The following is a 23,285-nucleotide window of genomic DNA, read 5'->3' as shown; positions in this document are numbered from 1 at the left end:
TATCGTAACGCTGAGTAAAAGCACAGAGGACACAAACAAACGATGACAGAAAACCAGACGAACATGCAGCATTATGGCAAACTACGTGGACTTCTTTTTTTTTTTTTGTTTGTTTTTTTACATATGATACACAAAGCAACCCTGCTTCAATCCCGGGGCGTTAAAGGAGCCCGCAAACCCTAAACACAGATTATTCAGACATACATTCAGTCCCATTCAGCAAAAATACATACACTTTTCAGTCATTGCATTCTCATTTTTACTCTGTTTTATTATCAAAAAATGACACAGAACACAAACACACATACACAATATAATTATGGTTCCTCTTTAAAACATGCTGCTATTTACATCATCCTGTGAATACATGCTGTAGCCTATTAACAGATTGGAGCGATGCATAATGGTAACAACAGGAAGAAGTCGTACTGTAAATTGACCAATCAGTGTGCTGCTGTTCGCCCTGCTGCAGGATTATTTTTATTACTTCTGGTGACAATATGGCCTCTTACAGAAGCAAAGAAAGGCTGTGATGATTTGAGTTTTATACGCCTTATTCTGAAGTTTAACCATTATTCAGTACTTGATGTTGACAATTAAATACCGCTGGAAATGTAGAAATACGATACTCATTTTTGAAAAACATCTTTTTGAATTCATCAGGATTAAATTCCCCTCTTTTCCAGCAGGTCATTTTGGATTTTTTCTTCTTTAATTTTCACAAATTCTGATTGAAAATGTGTTTGCTAAGCATCCAGACTCTCATCTGAACTTCTATTTAGTTGTTTATAAGACTGACAAAAATAGCGTGAGAGTAATTACACATGTTCTAAATATTTTAATAAAAGATGCGTTCTCTGTACCCACCCCGCCACAAATCTACACCCATGATTGAAACAGTTCATTTTGTCTCAAGGTCACCAAATTTTTGACTTATTCATTCTGAATTTTGGTGTTGAAATAAACTGAATCTGAGAAACTTGAATATTTTTTCCATTTTTTTAAAATGATTTTTGGAAACAAAAGACTGAAAATCATTCAGTCATTAAAATTTCAAAGTGGAGAATTCAAACCACATGAATTCAGATAAATGGTTCTTTAAGTGCATATTTGTGTCAATGCTATAAATTCAGAGGTCTTGAAACATCAGCATCAAGAATTTTAGAATAATGAAACTTTACAATTAAGTGGCTATAATATTCAGATCCTTTTGGCCTTTCTTTATGGCTGTACTTCTGCTCATCAGTCTTACACAGTATGTTTGTTTGTCTGGGGTGAAGTCGAAACACCGCCATGTTGGCTCCAGGTTTTCAAAGCTTGTGGCCGATGAGTTAGCGATCCAAACAACATGAAATACTGCGCGGCATGATACATGCTAGATTCTGCAGCTCTATTTGCTTCAAGCAAAATGGTCCGAGATATGTTTTTCGCAGAATATTATGTTTTCATGTAACATTTGCCCTGTGGAGATTTTACAAACCTACGTTTTTGCACTTAAATTTGCGCTCTCTTAAAAAGGGCGGCTATATCTTACATTTCAAATTTGATTCTCTTTTAAAAAAAACATCGTCTTTGAGAGACATCCTTGTATTGTTTCACCAGAAACTATTATAGGTGTGCGGTATATTTGGTAAACTACAACAATTGTCAAAGAAAGATTATCTGTTCCATTGATATCAATCAAGAAAAAATGAGTCGGATGGCAGTTTTTTAGGGAATAAGGAGCAGAATTTAAAAGAAGCACTGTTAAAATCGGTTTTAAACATCATTGATGAGCCTTCTCGTATCCTCACTTTGTCCACAGATAAGTGAGGTTTTACATCCAAGTGGTCAACACAGCTCAAGACAGATTCAAGATGGCACATTCACAGTATCCCTGACTACTTCTGAGTGATTTTCAAAAGTTTCCCTTCACATTAAAACCATGAAGCGTACTGTAATTCTAAAAGTGTCACGTCAGGAAAGGCACCCTTGTATTTCTGTCCTACGTCAGATCCGTCTGAAGACACAGAAACGCGTGTTGAACCTAAATGCATAGACGTGCCTTCATGGCAACATAAAATAAGCAGCTGTTCCAAACTGTTTACTACTTTGCTGTATCTCCTTCTCAAGTGTGGGACGATAAAATGAAGACAATCAATTATGCAGACTTCTCTTGAAAATATATTGCAACATGGATTCGGTGACCTCATTCATTCTCAGTTGAATAATTTTGCATTAATAGACTTAAACAGACTCTATGCAGGAAATAGCCTGATACTACAGTACTTTCTACTGCAAGTTATAGCACACTTATTAGCAGGATACAATACTGGGCGTGGTGTATGCAGAGCAGTGGGGAGGTAAGTAAAGCATGCTCTATAAACTAAACTAAAGCTTTTATTTTCCAGCATCGTCTTTCGTTCAGTGTCAGCACCCTAAGAATCAGTTTCTAAGTTTCTCCAAATGAAAGAAAGACCAACAGTCGATCATTCACGAACCAGTCACCCGAAAACTCAACGCCACTCCTCTCAGCATTCACTAATGTGTGAAATGTGATGCTTAAAAACAGTTTTTCTCGACTTAACCATGAATGAGCGGATATTCTAAGATGTCTCTTTTTTGCTGAGCAGGTTTTCATGACGATTCGTCACGTGTTAAGTCGTGGGGTTCATGCAAAGTACGGGGAGGGGGCGGGGGGTTGGATTTCTGAGTTAGTGCATTAGCTGGTTGGTGGAGCACGTTACTTCTTTGCATTCAAGGATGCCAGCTGACCATCGATATCCTCCTCTGGCTGCAATGGATGCCACTGGGCGATGGGGCGGCGCGGATTAGCCAGCATGTCGGACCAGTGCTTCAGACCGAGGCCAGTCGCCTTACTGCCCACGAAAATCTTTCCGATGGCGTCATTCTTACCGATCTTGTCGTAATCAAACACTGTGACCGCCACCAAGATTTTCTAAAAAGGCAACGAGAGAGAAGTCTCATTTCACAGTTATTTATAATAATAGTTCTAACAATAAAAATAACAACTTCATTTATATAAAATCTTTGAAAATAGAGTTTACAAGGTGCTTTGACAAAAAAGGCAAAGCAGAAGCAAGAGGGGATTCTTGCAGAGGAAACATAACTATGAGAGCCAAACCACAACGCTGAATGACAGTCAGACAATATTTAAAGTAGAATATTAAAAAAGATCTGAGGCAAAAACATATCGGAAGGAAGACTGGTGATGATGAGAAACAGAGATAAAAAACATTCAGAAAACAAAAAAACAATAACAACCTCTACCAATAAGATTAACTATAATTCAAAGAAAATGAGCAGTAAACACAGAAATAGAAGTAATAATGATAGAATTAAACACGTTCAAGACAGAATAAAGTAACATATTAAAAGACAAACTAAAGTAGAGGAATTAAAATAGATGACATCCCATAAAAAAAAAGTCTATAAAAATGGGATTTTAAGAAGTCACTGATTCTGTCGAAATATGCAGGTAAATTACTTTCAAAGTGAAGAAACAACCATTGCTTTACATTTATTTAACCTACTGGTAAGAAATAAATATTTTGTTTGACGTGCAGCGTACCTGCATCTGTTCCAGGGGAATTTCAAAGCTGAAAGATTCATTATAATAAGGGTTTAGGGTGTTCTTCTTCACTGTTGTCTTCTTTTTCTTCAGACGCTTGCCCCCCTGCAGCAGCTGGATCTTTACATAAGGATCTGCAAACAGCATCAATACGATCAGCAGCAGCAGAGACCACAGAGGAAAGCTATATGTCCCGTTAAACACTTGTGATATGCATCATTCTGATTTCCTGATTACTCTCTGTATTGATTTATCCTCACTTGCTGTAATATATGTCCTATAAATATATTCATATATATACACACACATATATCTGACCCTGCTGAATTACAACTACTGCAGTTCACAAGAGTTCTGGCATGACAAAACACAGTCATTAAAAGTCATTTGTTTTAGAAACTAGGGACCTAAACTAAAATTAAAAACTTATACTAGTTGTGAAAAAAACATTTTAGTTAACTGAAATAAAAACAAAAAATAAACTTAAGAAAGAAACAACAATTAACTTATAGATAATGTGTCAAAAAAGACAACAAAAACTAACTAAAATCAAAAAATACATATAAATACATATATACACACAATATATATGGCAACGCATTCTCACTTCCAACTCGTCAGATTCTGACGTTTGGTCAGTGGCCCAACATGTCAAACTATGACGCTCTAGGTTCCCCTCCTGCACTGTTAGCTTGTTATATTCAGGAAATGTACAGTTTCTAATTGTAAAATGCATACAGTCTTCTTAAAATTAACTTAGTAGATCGGTTAAGAAAAACAAAAAGCAACTTTTTTAGCTTTGCTTTCTCAGGTTTAAGAAACAAAAGCAAGAGGTTAGGTTAAGAATAAAACATCGTAGTTTGGCTTTAAGTTAGCATCTTTTTTACTAATGTAATGTGACATACATGACCAATATAATATGCTACACATACTAGCACACTATGTTGTTAAAATAATTCTGTATACAATGGTAGTTACCCAGAGTGTCAAAAAATGCCACTGCCCTATGCGTCTCATATTGCCACTAAAGGGTGCCTCTGTGCGTCAGTATCTGATGCCGAGTGCCAGTTGGGAATGTGACCAGGCTGAAATATGTTTAGTTTTTGTCAGTTTGGTCACATTTGTCACTGGGATGTCACTATCATTGTGAGTAAATTGCCTTCACAAAATGATGAGTTCATTATAATACTTATTCTGGACTTTTTAAACGTTTCCACTGACAAATACCCCATATACTAAAAAAAAAACCCACAATAAAAATAATACTGAAACGTATTAAAAACTCAACTAAAACTAAACATTTATACACAATAAAAACTAAACTAAAACCTGCAAACACACTCTGATAACTAACTGAATTAAAAATAAAAATTTTAAATAAAATTAAAAACTAATGAAAAAATGTAACTATTATGACTTTGGGTCAAAAGTCTTTATTATTTAATACTTTTGATCTTAAGAAAGTATTATAACATCTTGCACTTTAGAACTATGATCTTGTAAAATGTTTGTGGTAATCTATATTCTTTCAACAATATTGTAACGTTTATTTACCAGATAATCCGCAGGCGTCCATCTTTTTCAGGTTCTTTGCCTCCAAGATGCAGACGGTGAGTTTCCCGGCAGTGGGGACGTAACGGAGGGAGATGCAGATGTCTCCGAGTTTCTCAGGCTGAACAGTCAGCACAGAGAGAAGAGACAGAAATGGCACACGCTCATCAGCCAAAACCAGCAGAAGTGCTTGTTTCAGATGAACATGATGATGAGCGAATGCAAAATGCTTTTAGCGACTGTCGGCTGCGTCATGCACTTTATCTTTTGGGTTGAAATTAAGAATGGATTTAGAACAGTTAAAGATTTTTTTTATCAGTGACTGAGATGGTGATTCAAAGAAAAAAAAAAGGTATGTCATGCACAATTATCATGACAGAATCTCATAAAAATGATTATTACTGTATGAAATTTTGATGATTGTGCACTTTTACACAACATCTCTTTTAATAAAGGTCTTCTAAAGCTAATTTTTTTTTTAAAAGATTGATTCTTAACAGCACCTCCTCTTGATCGGCGCTCTCCAGATCCCGCCACTCTTCGATCGGCCGTCCGAGGTCGATGGTGTTCATGGGGATCTTCACTTCTCCAATGACGTCATGTTTGGAAAATCGGTCGTAGTCATAAACGGACATACACAGAGTCTTCCCACCGAGCTCCTCGTAGGGCACCTGATGGACACACACGTTATATTATTTTATACCTCGATGTCAGATGTTTTTTCATTTGTGTTAAAACGACTATAAAAGCAAATTAAATCCTCAAACAATGAGTCAAAGTAAAAGGTACAGTTGAGGGAATATGTTTCAGAAAGTTGACTCTAAATGGTTATTTCATATGTTCACATGAATTTTCTGGCTGCTCCAGCTTTGTCCAAACGGGCAAAGTCCCCCCTGGACATTTAAAATAATGATAATAATAAAAAAAATACTAAAAATAAAAAAATATAATAATAATAATAATAATAATAATAATAACTTTATTTGTATAGCACCTTTGAGAACAGAATTTAAAAAGTGCCTTGACAAACAAAGCAAAGCAGAAATGTGATACATGGGCGGCAATACAACAAAATAAGGCCAAACAGTCCGTTTGAACTTAAGTGAGAAGAAACTCGGGCCGAGTTAGAATCAAATTAAAACCAGAGGACAAATAATTCAAGATGCAGGACATGTCAATATAAAACAACTCAAAGAAAAAGACCAAAAACAACAACAGACAGACTAAAAGTAATCAAACCAGAACTAAAATAAAATAGGTAAAACATAAATTGAAAAGGCAAAATAAATATAAATAAATAACAGAGAAATAAAGAGTCGACATCAAATAAAAGTAGGTCTAAATGGGGTTTGAGGGTGATTTAAAAAAAGTTGTAATAATGCTCTGCTATGATTAATATTTTGTTTAACTCTGTTTTATCACATAAAAAGTACAAAAAAGCAACATTAAGAATAATAAAATCTGAATCTGTCCTTTCCCTGCCCACCACCGCTGACTGCATTAGGTTTCGCTCGCTGCTCGCTCTAGTTTGACTGGTAAAAGTGCAGTGTGTATGAAAATGTGTCCAAGTCTGTTCCCTCATCAGCGACTGGCTACGGTAACCTCCCTAATCGAGCTTACCCGGGGTGCATTTGAATCTCATTTCACTGAAGTGCACAGACATCGCCCCCCTTCAGTAGAGGAATGTGATAACGCCTCTCTAGCGGCAAATTGTGCCTAGATCGTCAAGGTCAGACATTTAAGGGGAAATACACATAAGAAAAACACATTCTGGAGTTCTGGGGGCGTTTAAGTGCGTTGTTAATCCATGTTCATGGATGAAATCTGAAAAGCTGACAAGACAAATCAAAACTGGAACTAAAAAGAACACAATTATCTGAAAAAATCTAATTTAGATAAATTAAATTACATGATATAATACAAAAAATAAGAAAAAAATTAGCAGGGATGACATGCTTCAGCTGACTGAAACAATCTTAAATGAAGCGTAAGATAATTGTATGTTTCCATCTTTTGCTGACACCATCTGGTCTAATGAACACCTTTCAAGTTGAAAAAGGAGTAACTTAAATTTAACTTCTCAGTGAAACACTGAATTTGGCAGTGAGCCCCTCTTCAGCTCTGTTCGGGAGAGGAAATAAGATGTTTTTTTGGCTGCTGCAAATTTGCAGGCAGGCAGAGCTTTCAGTAAGACCCAGAGCCACTTGTAAAGTCTCTGCGGGGTTTATTAGCCGGGACAGGAAAGAGCAGCATGTACTGTCAGCTGCACAGACCAGCGAGAACACACATCTGAGAGACACGCTGTAGGGGAGAATCTGGCAGCTGGTTATAGGACTATTTGTGTAGCTCATTTTATGTAAAAACACAAGCCTCCTCACTGTTATCCATAAATGTTTGATATATGTCTTTTTTTCTGTTTACAGCTGCACCGATCCAAATTAAAACAGTGCAGACTGGATAAAAGGATGCACACCTTTTCTGCACCAAATTCTTTGGATACATGGATGTATTTTATGACTGCACGTTCTGACAAGACTTACCTTGAATATAAATGTCTCATTGAAGACAGGGTTCAGTGTTTTCTTGTGGACTTTGGTGTCAAACTTCTTCTTCTTATCAGGTAGGAGCAGGACTTTAACGTAAGGATCGGAGGTTCCGCCTGAGTCCATGGATATGAGGTCCGCAGCTTGAAGGATGCCGACTGTGAGCTGTGTGCAGAGGAGGTGGTGGTGGGCAGACAGAGAGGGACGGGAAAAAGAATTTCATCATGCAAAAAGAAAATGTCATTTGTGTCAGGGTCACTGCTGCAGAGGCTGGTTATATAACATCATCTGACAACTTAAGCCCCACAATCAATCTCCACAAAGTTTGTGCTCGACTGGAGACATTTTGAATGTCAGAGGGTTTTCTTCAATTTCTTCAAAACTGTTGCATTGTGATTTTTCTGCACCATAATGTATGTATGTGTATGTATGTATACACACACACACACATATATATATATATAGGTGTATGTGTGTGTGTGTGTGTGTGTGTGTTTGAGCTAGTTATTGATTTCATGTTGAGTTTCTATTGTTTTTATGTTGAGTTAAATTCAAGAAATTTCCTCTTTGATTCACTGCTCAAAGTCTCATTAATTTACGTCACATATTACCACTGTGTCCATATGCTGCTGAGAGCATCACAGTAATGATAATGTTACTGAATGTTTGACAAATCTGCTCCCTTTTCTCTGACTGATAATTATTGTAAAAGTATATAATACATATTACATATGATCATTATGCCTCTTTGCTGAGGTTTCACAAAAAAAACTGTCTAAAAAAAAATTAAAGGCTTTTCCAGGCATGTTTGAGTGACAAAAGCAGGTATTTTTAATAAGAGCATGAGACATTTCTAGCCATGTTTAAAAGCGGTTTAGAAGCTGTTGTTTTTAACTAAATTTGGGACGTTTCCAGCGATGTGTGTAGCAACCAAAGCCGGTGGTCTTTAGAGAGAGTTCAAGACACTTCTAGCCATGTTTGTATCTAAAAAGTAGGTATTTTTCACAAGAGTTTGTGACTTTTTTAAGCTATGCCTAGAGACAAACAAGGGTGTTTTTAACTAAATTCGGGACATTTACAGTTGTGTTTAAAGTGAAAAAAGTAGGTATTTTTTAACAAAGGTTCAAGACATGTCTGGCTGTGTTCGTAGCAAAAAAAGCGCATATTTTTCAATTGCTACTTTGCAACTTGTCCAGCTGTGTTTGTGACGATCAAACTAGGTATTTCTGGCCAAAACATGATGCTTTTCTAACCCTAACCTTTTTTTTTTTTTTTTTGCCTAAACTTAACGACATATTAACCAAAGTGTTGTCACAAAACAGAATTTAACAATGAAACTTTAAGTTTCAACACAACCATAAATTAAATGTACAAATGTAACATATCTGTGGTTTACATAAGCGTACAATGCCAACATTTTTTCTGGCAACTATGTTGCTTTATGCTAAGCTTACGTAACGGGCTGCGAGCTGAACTTTTATATTCTGCCTACAGACGTAATAATGGTATAAATCTTTTTTTCTCTCGACTAGAAATCTTATCAGTTTATCTTCAAAGCCTTGAACTATTTCATTGAAAACTTGAAAATCCAGTGTAGGTAGGATATAAAATATAGAATGTGCAATACCCTTCAAAAAAATCGGATCTTACACATCTAAAATGTGTCACAATGCTTAAAAAGATATTCAAATTTACTTAAAAGCTCGACAGCATTTATAAAATATAATATAGAAGTAAGAACCACTGACCTTTCCATTTTCAAAGTCATAATCTATAGAGTATTGCAGCTTCCCCAGCTTCTCTTGCTCTTTCTCCTCTTCCTCCTTCTCCTCCTCTGTCAGTCCGGTCTCTCCCTCATCGTCGTCCTCGTCGTCCTGGTGTATCTGTGGTGTGAAGGTAACAAGACAGAACAGGGCGTCAAAGGTCAGGGGGGTCAGCGATCAGACCACAGGGCTCCCCACGACAGCCAGCATGCCACAGACACTGGAGCTCCAGGAGTTTTTACGTGGGAGATACATGTTTTTGGTTACTGCTTACCTGCAGAGCACCTGATGATAATAACCAGGAGGTTTATCATTCACAAGGTGAGAAATCTCGATTGGTAACACATAAATACATGTTTATACTCCTGCACACTTTGTCCTCCCTGTGTTTTTTAATTATTGGGCAATTCCTTCGTCATGCTTGTGCAGAATACAGCCAGAGTCAGTGGAGGCTTTGCATGCTAGTTCCACTAAGAGGGCTGATAAATGCAACAATTTTGCAATGAAATCAGATGTTAGCATAGCTCGCTTATTTGTCAAAGGGCTTTGACTTCACCGAATGAGCGGGGAGATAAATGTTGATATAAAAACCCCCCAAGGAACTAGCTCACAACAGCGAGTGCCAATGCATACTAAAAATGATAAAAGGCAAATATTTAGTGCAAGGAGCTTAGCCTGGAGAGACCACCCTGATGACGTGAGTTTGACATTTTGTTTGGCTCTGCCGATCAGTCTGGACTCGCTGACGGCCAAAACACCCTCAAGAAATTAAAATCCAATCAGGGCCAATAGGAGATCCTTACCATAGTTGACAACGTAAGCAGCCAATTGGGTATTGCGTCATAGATGGTAATGTCAAACGCAGGCTTGCAGATCAATGGAGTAAACGCAGACAAACGCTAACACTAACATAAATTAAGTTATTGCAGAAATAGAGTCAATAACAACAATTATTTAAAACCTGAGCAAATTGGATTGATTTCTTTAAAAAAAAAAAGGGAAGGCAATGAGCAACGAAAGACCCAAAAATTTTGCAAAAACAGTAAAAAGTACAAGAAAATTACCCGAAAATTAAATGAAATCGTACCAATTTGATTTAAAGGTTTAAATACCCATGAAAAGCATTTTAAAGCAGCAACATCTTGTTGCTCTAGGTTTCAAAGGGTTAAACAAGACCGAGAATATGCAACGGCGGAGTTTGTTGGAGGAAAAGACATTTTACAAACTGAATCTGGCAAAAACTTGATTCATCAACTCGCTCTGTTGGCGTTAAAGAAGATCAGAAGAAGATGTTCATTGTTTCATCACTGATTGTGCTGATGGAGGAGCAGATACGAGAGGCGTCAAAGCTGAGAATCGGTGTTCACAACGCTTCACACATACAAGGACGCCGTCAGCTAATATTTGGCAGTCCAGAGACAGCTGGCTGCTGAATGAAAATGGCGAAATATGCTGGCAACACAAGTGTATCGCAAAATCCTTAATGGGGATTATTGCTGTCGAGGCGTACGTCACATACAAATGGCAAATATACATAAAATGTTTTTTTGGTTTTTTTTTTTTTAGACCGTTGTCCAGTGTCAAACTGACAACGTATTTGTGTAGTCGAGGCCAGCGCTGACATCAGGATTGGCAAATGTCTGTCTGTCAAGGAGAGTACGTCACTGAAAGTGTTTGAGGAGGCAGTGCACACAGACTGACACAGAGAGCGAAACAGAATATTGAGCTCAGGTTATCAGGATGATCTCACCAGGCAGCAAGGAGCTGGCTTTCAAATAACCTTTTTAAACCTTACTTTCATATTTCACTATAAAATCCAAAACTTTATTTTAAACCTGCATGCCTCGTCTCACCTTAAAATTTATTGGGCATCAGAAAATAAGAAGTCTCTCTTCTCTTATTACAATAAAAGGTTCAGGATTAAAGGGCACAGCCAGCTATTTGAATTATGTCTTACTGCTGCAGTTATTGTTGAAGACTCATTGCAGAAGTGACCATGACTTTGAAATGTTTTACTTCTTTTTTCAGGCCATTCACTGTGTTCACATCCTACCTTCTCTCTGCGATCAAAAGGACAGATTTGCAAGAATTTGGCTCATCATGCAGTTTTATCATCACCGTTTCCATGTCTCCCAAACAACCAACCATGCCCTTTATCACATGCACAGATTAATAGTGTTAAAAGTGTCTTGCATATCATCTCTCAGTCCAATACTTTCCATATTGGTGTTACAGTCACATTGTCCCAGGAACAATGCGTTAGATGGTTAGACTCTCCTCTCTGGGGTTTATGGAGCACATCATAGCTTTCCATTGTTACATTCTCAAGCTGTCATAACAAAAAAATTTAAAGAAAAAAAATTGCAAAGGAAGCTACGACTTTCATTCCATGAAACCCCCCTCTGCCCCGGGGGGCCAGAGAGCGTCAACGTGAGCTATCCACCTACCGTAGAGCGGGAGTCCACCACAGTCAAGAAACACGAGGCACACACAAAGACAGACACAAAGCCGGGGGGAAAAAAGGAGGAGAGCAGAGAGAGGAAGAGATTCAACTCACAAGACACCAAACACACTACAAAAAGAGAGGCAGTCAACACCACCACCACCACCACCACCACAGTTATGATGAGAAATGACACGCTTGTTTTCGGCTGGGGACGATAAATTCACATCGTCGACACAAGTAATTGATTGCTTTAATTAACTGTCACTGGAGCGCAGGGCAATCTGTGGTGATGTTACTTGATTAGGCTTCAAATGAACCACTGGCTTTTCGTACATTTATCCTCTGATTTACCGAACCTCCAAAATCTCCCAATATTTCTGCAGAGACTCAAGCCTCCATCCGTCATGTTTAATTATAAAAATGCAGCTTTTTGTGCGACTTGTCTGAAGAAACTTTCCACTTCATTATTCTTTGCCACCCCGTAACAATAAAGTGCGTCATTTTTCACCATGGGGCCACAACGGAATACGTCACACATTTGAACGACCACAACAACAACATCGAATAAATGGAGGGGAAGAGCGCTCTCCTTATGTCCTCTACAGCCTGGGCTACAAAAGCTGCTGGTGAAAGATCAAATTTGGTTAGCTAGAGACATACATCAATGAATTCAACAAAAACTCAGCAATAAATGTCATAAACAAGAATAAAAACGATAAATTGTTGTAGGAAAGAAGAGGCGAACGTCACCCAAAACATCGTGTCACTCTGAATTTTTCAGGAAGCACACGGCATCATACCTCGCCACCCTGCATGTTCTTCATGTTGAAGCCGTCCTTGCCCTTCTTCCCTTTCTTGTTCTTCTTCTTCTTGCAGCAGCATTTTTTGATTATGCAGAAGCAGCAGGTGAGCATGAGCAACGCGGCTACCACAGCGATGGCGATCAGAGCCCACGGAGGCACTGTGAGTTTAAAAAAAGCAGAGCAGTATTTATTGACTTATAAAGACGGTGTTTTTCACCAAGAAATTTTAAAGGTCCAGTGTGTGGGATTTAGGGGGATATACTGGCAGAAATTCAATAAAATATAAAAAGTATGTTTTCTTCTGTGTTTAATCACCTGGAAATAAGAATTCCTGTTTGTTTTGCGTTTTTTTTTACCTTAGAATGAGTTGTTTATATCTACATAGGGAGCAGGACACTGCCATGTTGCACCAACATGTTTCTACAGTAGCCCAGAACGGACAAACCAAACACAGGTTTCAGACAGGGCCATTTGCAATTTCGAGTTAATTTTTTGACCACCCAAAGCTCCTACACTCCCTGTTCAAAGTAGGAATATCGCGCCGTTATGCAACCTCTGTGTTCTGTGTATAAGGTGCGGTTGCGGATTGGGGAACAGAGTGGTCTTGCCTTTAAGCCTTAGCAGGAGGTAGTGACAGTGTGTGTATAGACATGACAGCTGAAAGGACGAGATCATGGGTGGCACGAGTGTGACGTTTTGACGGCGTGTTAGGCACACGAACCATGGCAGAAAATTTAAAAAGCAGCTAGGAGCAGTTAGCAGCTAACTCAAAGAGGAAGCGGCCGTAAATGTCCACATATTAGGAAACCAACGAGATTCTGGAGCTCCTCCCCCTGCGAACAGAGGACGAGATCAGCAGCAATATAACAGAGACAGTAAGTGATTGTTATTGTCACGTTACTGCCTTTGGTATTGTTTATAAAGCACTGCCAACGCGTATGCTATATGTCACATTAGAGGCTGCCGCTGTTATGGTACATGTAACACTTGACACACCTCTTTTGATTGGGGGATGCCGCAATGCAGTCTATAATCACACACTGGAGTGGCATGATGCTGCTGCTGTTTGGTTATGTGTAATAATGCAAAGTAGGCATAAAGAAGGGACTTTGTACCGGCCGTACAGGGCAACCTTTGCGTAAAAGGAGCTATAGTTAGCAGCCATTCTGCTACAAGCCAAACAGCATTGAAATATATGATATTTAAGTGGTTAAAATCATAGTTTAGGTTTGTTTTGGAGAGCAACAGTCCTCTGCAGACGATTCAGCTCCCAGTAAAAACATCCATCCTCAACAGTGAAGACTAAAGGAACTCGAACCAGAGGTTTCAGCTGGTTACAATCTGCAATCCTCACTGCAAAATGCCACTAATATGCCTAAATCTTACACACTGAACCGTTAAATAAACATTTTAAATTTCAGCAGGAAGTGAGGATGTAATGCAGTTCTACTTACATGGAATTTTATCAATTTCATTCAAAAATTTGCTCTTGATCTCCTCAAACATGTCGTTCTTGCTGATTTCTGTGTTGTTGGAGCCAGAGGTCTCTGGCACCGAGGTGGAGATGAAAGCCTGGGTGGGAGCCATGGTGGCGGTGGTGACGCCGGTGGGTTCGGCGGCCGCCATGGCCTGTGGCTTTCTGAACAAGTTGAACTTCATTGTCAAAGACTAGGCGCAGCGTCCCTGAGGCACACAGATCAGACAGAAAAGGATAATGAGACACACCAAGAAGACTGTACTGTTGCGACCACAGCGATGAGATATGGAACCAAACCATTTCAATGTCCATCCTACACTCTATTTCTATGGTCTATAGGCTGTAGTCCTGGTTGCCTGGCAACCTCACAGTGACAAGAGTCCAAGGAAAGTGCAAAAATCCAGGAAGACACTGAATTCGTTTTTTTTTTTTCGAGCCTTAAGGTGAGTTCAGACAGAATGCAGGGAAATTTTAGAGGCAGCACAACTGCATACAGAGAAGCGAGTGGGTGAGATTTGCCACAGGAAACTGAGGCGAAGATGCATCATCCCAAGTTGAAACCGTTTTAACTTGAGCACAAAATACTAGAAACACCAGGGCGTTATAAAACTACTTCATGAGTATACAAGACTGAAGTAAAGGCGAGAGGAACTGGTGGGAAATAACTGGTAGTTTTGGAGTCAGTGTCGAAGCTGAACACACTGAACGCACACAATTGTTGCGTCCGTTGTTGGCTAGCTAGAATCTAATTTCTGCAAAGTTGACACATTGGATCTGCCAAAGGTTGCGAGCTGTCAAATGTGGGCAAACAGCCTAAGGTAGAATGGGCTACGCTGATAGTTTGAAACTATTTGGATGTTTTTTCTATAATGATGGTCTATGTGGAAAATGCTTTTTGAAGCACAGGAAATTATTTTCACTGCAATACCACAAGTTACCAGTGGAAATATTGTGTTTCTGTAGGCCAGGTCCAGAGACTGTATATAAAGATGGACAACATGACAGCTCCCCAAAAGTGAGGTTATTCGATCTCGATCGCCCCCTGGTGTCTGACTGCAGTACAGGTTCTAAGACCCGCCCCTCCATGTTAGTGAATGGTTATAGGCTGAACTAAAAAGTCAAAGTACATGCCAAATAAATTTTTCCCAAATATGGTTTCTGTCACTGAAGGTAGTTCTCATCACCCTGATGTTTGCTCAAGTGTTTGTTTTCATGCTAAGCTCGGTTTTAATGATTTATTAAATTATACAAAAGGGGGCTTTTGATTGACAGCTGTGACAGCCAATCCTCACATTCAATGGAGCTGGTCACTATTGGTTGGACAGGTGCGGAAACTCCCCCACTGTGGATATCGTTACTGCGCAGATGCAGGGCTCCCAATGACATCACCCTCACAGGATGGCAACGCTCGTATCCGGGATATTTTAACCTCACTTAAGCATAGCAGGGGTTAGTGGGGGTGCGTCGTCCATCTTTATTTACAGTCTATGGCCAGGTCCGAACATTACTTTAAAGGTGTTTGAGAGTGTCAGGCTAGCTGTTTTCTTGTCTATAGTCTTAATGCTAAGCTGACTGCACTCCGACTCCAGCTCTACAGTTAGAGCAAAGAAACAAAAAAGCATATTTCCCAAAATTTTACGAAACTACTCCATCAAGCAGAAATGTCAAATTGAATAAAAAAGATGTTTTGTTTCAGTCGCAGCTTAAAAGCTTTTCATGTTCATTCCTAATATATTGTTGCTCCTTCAGAAAGTGACTAATGGCTGATGATGATCCCATCTGTTTGAGAGATGATGAGATCAAGAGCTGCAATGAAGCCACTCAGCTCTGTGAGAGATGGAGAGATGTTTGAACAGACAGTCCGGGAGTCATCACAATCAACAACGTTCATCGTCAGTGAGGGATTAAACATAAGGCAGTTACGTTAATGAGCACAAATCTTCAACTGAGAACTCTCACAGGATATTAAAGCCACGAAAGCTGAGGCTAAACACACACATTACGCTGATGATGTGACAATTTACTGTCTGTGTGAAGAATGAGCAGAAACTGAGAAGATTGTATCTCTGAACACAGTGATCCGACAGAAATCTGGGAGAGCCAGAAACAGGAAGGCAGGAAGATCTCTACAGGTCTCTAAAGTATCATAGAGTGCCCCGAGGGTGATGTTTTTCCAAAGGCCGACCAGGAAGCTAGCTTCGCCCTGGTTCCCTCATCAAAAAGCCTATGGGATTTTTTTTTTGGATTATTACAGAAAATGAACTCTGTGGTAAGCAAACATTTATGATACTTGCATGTTTTCTTCAGCCAGATAATCATCACAAATAAAGACCATTTTTTGAAGCCTAAATGTAATCGCCAAAAGTAAAAAGCTAATGCTATTCAAAAACAAACTGCAGTGCGTTGCCACCGCTATGAGGCTGTAAAGTCGTGTTTTCTAGGACACACAAAAGCTTCAACGTTTGCAAGTGGAGTATTAACTGACGTATTTTATGTTGCAGAACAAGACGCAAAAGTCTCTTCAGCTTGTGTCTCTTCAGCTTCTGACCAAAAACCCATTCAAAAGACTCACTGACTTTAAGACGAGGGAACCAGAGGTGGTACGGATCTCCGAGTTTTAGGATTTATCCCTGGGGTTTTCTAGGAGACGGAAGACTGCTGGACTGGCCCTATCCAGAGCTAACAAAATTCAGTTGGCTCTAAAACCGCAACCTTTTTAATTATTATACTTTAATAAAAGCTCTGGAGGTGCTGGTAGGTGGATCTTGTGAACTTGGATGTAGCCAGCGTAACTGTTTACAGTCTCTGCGCTAAATTAAGCTAGCTTCACATTTACCATACAGACATGAGAATGGTTTGATCCTCTTAATCTGACTCTGCAAAAAAGAAAATGTGTTTCCCAAAATGTCAAACTATTCCTTCACCACTGTTAGCGCACAGCAGGAACACCCTCTTTTTGTTTTACTGTCCCTTTCTGTGTGTAGTTAACATGCTCTTATATTTTACGTGGATTAGAAACTGTTTTTTGCCTGTTAAATGTTTATGACTGTGTGAACACAAATAAGAACAAACTGCTGTGGAGTCTGTAAATGAAACATAGATATTACTCATGCACGAAACATCACTTTTTTGGATTTGATATTTAAACAATGTAGAGACTCATACAAAAGAAATCACTCTAAATCATCAGTTATGACCCACAAGAATTGTGTGGCTGTGTATTTATCTGCAGAGACTCTCCCTTTGACTGTATTATTTTGCTGGGTTCTTGATGTTTATGGGCTGCAGCGTCTGGGCAGTGGTATGTAGCCTGCAGCCAATAACAACACTCAAGTGAGGTTGGAACTTTATAAAAGGGGGTGACCAGGTGGTAGCAGCTCACATCCAAAAATAAAGTGACATAACTTGTGGACACAGCGCACAGAAAATGCAAATATGGGAAGTGAAAGTCAAAGCAGATAAAGCCCTTTCCAAAATAGTGTGAATCTGAAGTTGGCTTTCAGTTTCGCTAGTGAGAACTGACCAAGAGGAGTGGGATGAAGAGGGACTGAGAGCTGGCCTGTTTTCTGTTACAGAGGTAGGTTACAGCAGTTAGCTCAGTTTGCTCGCTAAAGTAGCAGCTTTTTCTTTATCAAAAATGTAACGTCCCTACAGAAGTAGCTGCAGTGTTTCGTCACACAGGCTACCAGCAGTGTGGGAAGAGAAGCCAGGTTTGAATATTGTGCTTTCAAACAGTTGCCAAAAATTCCTGAAGAGCATACCTTTAATCGCTACAAGTATTGAATTTTAAAAAACTGAATATTTCAGTACTAAATATAGTTCAATAAAACAAACAGAACTGAAATAATGGGCTGACTGATCAGTTGCCAGATAATTAATTAGACCTTTTTACTTTTCAAGCAAAAACTTTAAACCTTCAAATTGGTTTCAGCTTCTTAGTTACGAGAACTTGCAGCGTTTCTGATTGTGAATTAAATATTTGCTTTGACAAAATAGAAACATCTAATGACATCATCTTGGCCACAATCTATCACAATTTTCTAACATTTCAATGACAAAACAATGAAACGGTTAGTCATAGATTAATGATCAGTTGGAGTCCTGAAGGGGAATAAACTAAACTGTAATGCTAAAAGCAAATAATGAGTCTGCCGTTCAAATCACTGTCACCACAATCCCAGAATTAAGTGTCTCCTCACCATGTTTCACCTTTTTTTAATTCTCTGAAAATTCAATCCATCACACAACAGCTGACAAAACTTATTTACCTCCCAGCGTCAAGTGAGCAACATATAATTTATTCTCTGTTTTCTTTTTGCATAACTAAAAGTGACACCAGTACGCTATTAGCATTTATGAAGGTGTTGATGCTCTGGCCGCTGTTTATTCACAACACAAAGAAAAACATATGCTGCACATAACTGAAAACATTTCAGAATTGTAGCATCAATTTAGTTTGGATTAAATTAGAATCAGTGCGTTATAATTTAGTGCTGAGAAAAAGACAGTGGTTATTCGTTAGATCACTTGAAGCAGGCAGTAATGTTGCACTAATAATGACACTGGGAGTAGAAACAGTTTGGTGGTTTAGATTCTACCAGCAGGAATATTTTTACTGCAGTATGATACATTTCTGGGAGCTACTAGTGTGACGAACAGACTGGTATTATTTTCACTGATTTGGACGCTGCCTTCATGCCTTCATGCCCCCCCATCAGCTCAACATAATGCTTAAGAATAATTGGCAACTTGACAACGGTTTACTTGTTCTGCGGCTCCTCGTCTCCATGTTTGTTTTTGCTTCAGGGTGAAGAATTTAGAGGAGAAAAGTGTTTTGACACAAAAGGTCATGAAATTAATACATATTCAAGCATACAAGGAGAGAGGGGAGTATGTAATTCACTCTTTTTGAGTGCTTAGTAGCTTAATATCACTGCTACAACTGTTAAGCAAGTCCTACAAGGAGGCAGAAACAGAAAATGAAACCAAATAAAAAGGAACGAAACATTTGGCATTATTTGCCTGTGTTTGTGCATTTGTGTGTGTGTCTGTGTGTGCATGCATGTGTGTGTGTGTGTAATCACAGCTCTCAAATGTTCAGAAGACTTCAGTTTTATGTGTGTATAAAAGCACTGTGAGAAAATGGTCTGTCTCAGTTTAAAAGACAGGCAGTTTCAATCTACTGTTCAAAATGAATGAGGACAACAGCAGAGTGCAAGGTTTCACACGCACGCACGCACGCACGCACACACGCACGCATGCACGCACACGTGCAAGATTTTGTGTCAAATTGGAATGATAAACAGTGAGTCTTTAGCTGTATTTTATCAAGATAACCTCACAGTGGATGTGAAAATTTCTGGGTCAAAACATGTCTTGCAAACACAATCATGATGCAACCTCATCTTCATTGACTCGTGGGCCGCAGATCAATACGTATTGCATTCCAACGTGTGCTTTTATTTTTTCTGGACTACTCTCGTCCATCATAAGATAAGCTTTGTGGTCAAATCCGTGGCGTTCACACACACACACACAGCACAGCAGAGGCCTTTCCGTGTGCTGCGGGCCAGCAGATTATTATTGCTAAGCAATCCTGATAGTGTCTATCAGCCATCCAGAATTGTCCACAACCTGCCTATAGCCGAGGTGACCAGCTCAATCAAATAACCAATTGGCTCAAAGCCAGCGTCAAGTCAGTCACTGCCTGAGCGGCGGGCGTGATGCGAGCGCCGACTGCTCTGCTCGGCTCTGATTTATGATGATTAAAGTTTCAGCTGCAACAGGGGTCCCTCCAAAAAAATAGCCACATGAAGTCATCACCTCGAATCACCTCTAATAGCACATGCAATAAACACAAAATTCAGAGATCAGCAATAACTCTAACTTCCGTAACTTAGACAAATGCTTTATCAGTGACGGCTGAATGTAAAATACACCCAAACACATCCACGGGCCCCCCTTCTCGTTGTAGCCTGGTGTTTACCTCTGTGCCATCACCACTCAGTCCTTATCTGCCTTTGATTTCTGCAGCTCACCACTGGCCGGCATCACTCAGCTACACACACGCACGCACGCACACACACACACATAAAAAAGGGGTCTGACACAAACTGATTCACAAGCATATTCACGTACAGGCGCAGTGAAATACTTTATCATGACTCACTTAGAAAATGCAGAGAAGCTCCTCTAAGACGTTTTGATTGTTCACGTCACTAATTTAAAGAAAGATCCCTAAAACAAACTCACCAGTCAGATGTGGTTTCCCCCTTCGTGAGGTGGCCCATCCAATATCAATGGCTACAGCTAGCTCACAGTCCCTCAGAGCTGTGGTAACATAGTCTGATCTCTCCCATAAGCAGAGACTGCAGTCTCCTCTCACTTCTCTCCACTGCAGCACTACACCCCTCCTCCTCCTCCCCCCTCCTCCTCCTCCTCCACCTCCTCCTCCTCCTCCTCCAAAGCACACCATCTCCCCCATTTTCCACCCTCCCATCACACACCTCCCTACTCCCTCTCTGTCTCTCCCTCAATGTACTCATGCACGCAGCCTCTTTACCTCTTTCTCCCTTTCTCTCACTCTCCCCAACCTCATTTGTGATGCAGCTCACACAGCTGATTGCAGCATGCCACTCTTTGGTCTAGCATCGGAGGGCAGTTGTAAAAGATCAATATGCATAAGCTTTGGGGTGGAAGGGGGGGGCTTGTTTGTATATGCGTTGATCAGACATGGAGAAATAGCAAAGGTAGGACAGCGGACAAACTCTTAAGGGTGTGCTGACTTTACCACATCCGCTCCAAACAGTATCACACTGAGCTCATGCAATTAATTGGATCCCTGCAATTGATCTCAGAAGTGCGATGTAAGCCTCTGGAGAAACCATTCCTCGTCAAACCCATTCAGAATGAACGACTGACGCCAGGAATGATTAGGCCAACTTGTCTGCCTCTCACTAATCCCTCAGGAGACTCGTCAGTGATGATTGGAAGCTAGCAGCATCTTCTGCAGTTACAAACAAAAAATGCAATCCATCCGCAGTGTCGACTTAAAACCATTACATCATGAAAACAACTGATGTGTGACCCACAATATATGCATGTATATAAAGAGAGATTATTATAAAAATCCTTCAAGTCCTCATATATTCATTCTGAATGATAAACAGGCTTCAAATGCATCTAAGACACCCCTCCTGTGGTTACTTCTGTACATATTTGAGATCTTTTCATTTCTAGCATTCAATCTTTCTCCCCAGCTCTCTCCTCAAACCCTTTTCCCCTCCTCGCTCTCCTTGGGGAAATACCTCTCTGTGTGCTCATGTTCAGCTAGCAGCTGTCAGGAGCCCGTGTGAGGTGCCTGCTCTCACTTCAGTTTACAGTGCAATGAGCTCCATCTGCCAGAGGGGGGCAGGGATCTCACACAAAAGTGCTGCATCACAGAGCAATTTTTTTCTTTTTTTCATTCTATACTGCAAAGTTATGCCCCGAGATATTTGTCTTCCACAACTTTCCCCAATCAGTTTTTTTCTGCTAGTAAAAGTAAAAGGGACACATACTCTTTAAATGAAATGTTAGGCTGCAAAACTGCTCAAGATCACCAAGGTCCTTTGCTTTATGAAGGCTGGATATCTCACTTGCTTTCAGATATAAATGTTCTGCAAGTTTTCCCTTTCATCAGGCTCTCTAAACCTTTTCAGTTTAGGAGTGAGTTGGGTGACCTTGCCATCAACTTGCAAGCTGCATAACTCAGATTAGAAATGAGTGAATTTGGTAGGCTGAGGTGGGTGTGAGCGGACGTCACAGGAGTAAAAAGGCTGTAGAAAGCTAAAGCAGCAAGGTGAAGTTAGGAGTTTAATGTTGCTAGTTTGTGGTTTACTTAAAGGTTAAAAAAGCCAGAGAGATGGAGTTGTCAGATCAAAACTATAAAAGCAAACATCAACTACATCCAAAATCTTACGGATTTGTGCTGCATTTTGGAAAATATGCTATTGGCTTTCTAGCCGAGAGTTAAGAGCAGATTTCACCTGGCAACACAGTACTTGTATGATGTGGTAAAAGCAGCTGTGACAGGACATAAGGTTGTAAACGTAAACTGTGGAGCTGGGAAACAGGCTAACAAGAGTGGTCCATGTGGGACATTATACAGCTTCTGATCACACGCTTCATTGGCAGTAGCCTCTGTCACTGTCCTTGAACTCACTACAGAATAGCAGCATCACTCCTTCTCTGCTGCTTATATTAGAGATAAGTTGCCCTGCAGTTATATAAACAAGAAAACAAAAACACAGTTATTCCTGAATAAGAGATAATTCCCAGAACTTCTCTAAAACTGAGTGGACATTGGCGAGCTTCATTATTTTTGTGTTTTGAAGTGCAATCAGATGGATGGAGATGAGAAAATTGATACGATTCTGATATTCGTACTGAACTGAAAGATACAACTGGAATCTCAAGGTGGTTTAGTTTTGCTTAGCAGCAAGACTGGAAACAGGGGTAAACAGCTGTCTGGAGGTAACAAAATTCCTCTAAAAGCACAGCTAAAACTCGTAATTAATTCGTAATGTAATATCCAAGTGGCATCAACGAGGTTTAAAAATGAAGCCAATGCTGAAGTTTCAAAACCTGCAGTTCCTTTAATGACCACTTGAGGCTGATTCCAAAATGGAGGAATAAACATGTTTGCAGCCTGGTACAAAAAAACGGTCTTGGTCTTTATTAAGGAAATAGTTCACCTCAAAATCAAAAATACCCAGTTACTTTAGATAATCCACAGACCTTGTTGTGAGCACATTCATGTACGAACTATTTTTTTTACTACCAAACTACATCTATCAACTGTATCACTGCACAGAGGGGTGCATCTACCAATGGACGAGAGGCGTAACAGCAGGAGATGTAAACATTAATGGGGTCCTCCTTCTCTGAGCTGTAATGTTAAATAGCTCAGTGGTGCTAGGTGAGCTAGCAGTAGTTGCACATTTCCTTCTGCGCAGTGATACGGTGTTTGGTAGAAAGAAAATAGTTCCTACATGAAACTTCTCACAAGGTCTGTAGATTTTCTCGAGTAAATGTGTCATGATTTCTGTAAAGAGACATTGCTTATGAGATTTCCAAACTATTTTTTGGCA

General features: G+C 39.6%; 1 protein-coding gene across 3 annotated transcripts in view; it reads right to left on the bottom strand.

The window, feature by feature from the left end:
- Positions 1-1,117: 1,117 nt before the first annotated feature.
- The window catches only part of LOC121961178 (synaptotagmin-2-like), a 37,350-nt gene continuing 15,182 nt past the window's right edge, over positions 1,118-23,285 (bottom strand). Inside the window, exons 1-9 of one of the 3 annotated variants that reach the window (XM_042511070.1) lie at positions 20,407-20,525; positions 14,132-14,360; positions 12,675-12,835; positions 9,414-9,548; positions 7,663-7,830; positions 5,626-5,793; positions 5,126-5,243; positions 3,572-3,705; positions 1,118-2,938 (exon numbers count right to left, since the gene is read on the bottom strand). In XM_042511070.1, the coding sequence (XP_042367004.1) occupies positions 2,723-2,938; positions 3,572-3,705; positions 5,126-5,243; positions 5,626-5,793; positions 7,663-7,830; positions 9,414-9,548; positions 12,675-12,835; positions 14,132-14,336 (1,305 nt within the window). In that variant the 5' untranslated portion in view covers positions 14,337-14,360; positions 20,407-20,525 and the 3' untranslated portion in view covers positions 1,118-2,722. Of the gene's footprint in view, positions 2,939-3,571; positions 3,706-5,125; positions 5,244-5,625; positions 5,794-7,662; positions 7,831-9,413; positions 9,549-12,674; positions 12,836-14,131; positions 14,361-20,406; positions 20,526-23,285 lie in introns of those variants that run through there. The other 2 variants (XM_042511061.1, XM_042511079.1) reach the window with 2 other exon arrangements.

Source organism: Plectropomus leopardus, chromosome 2, assembly GCF_008729295.1.
Source record: "Plectropomus leopardus isolate mb chromosome 2, YSFRI_Pleo_2.0, whole genome shotgun sequence".
In the NCBI taxonomy this organism is placed as follows: Eukaryota; Metazoa; Chordata; class Actinopteri; order Perciformes; family Serranidae; genus Plectropomus; species Plectropomus leopardus.
The sequence above is the reverse complement of the archived record's forward strand: the minus strand, read 5'-3'. Positions and strand labels throughout refer to the sequence as shown.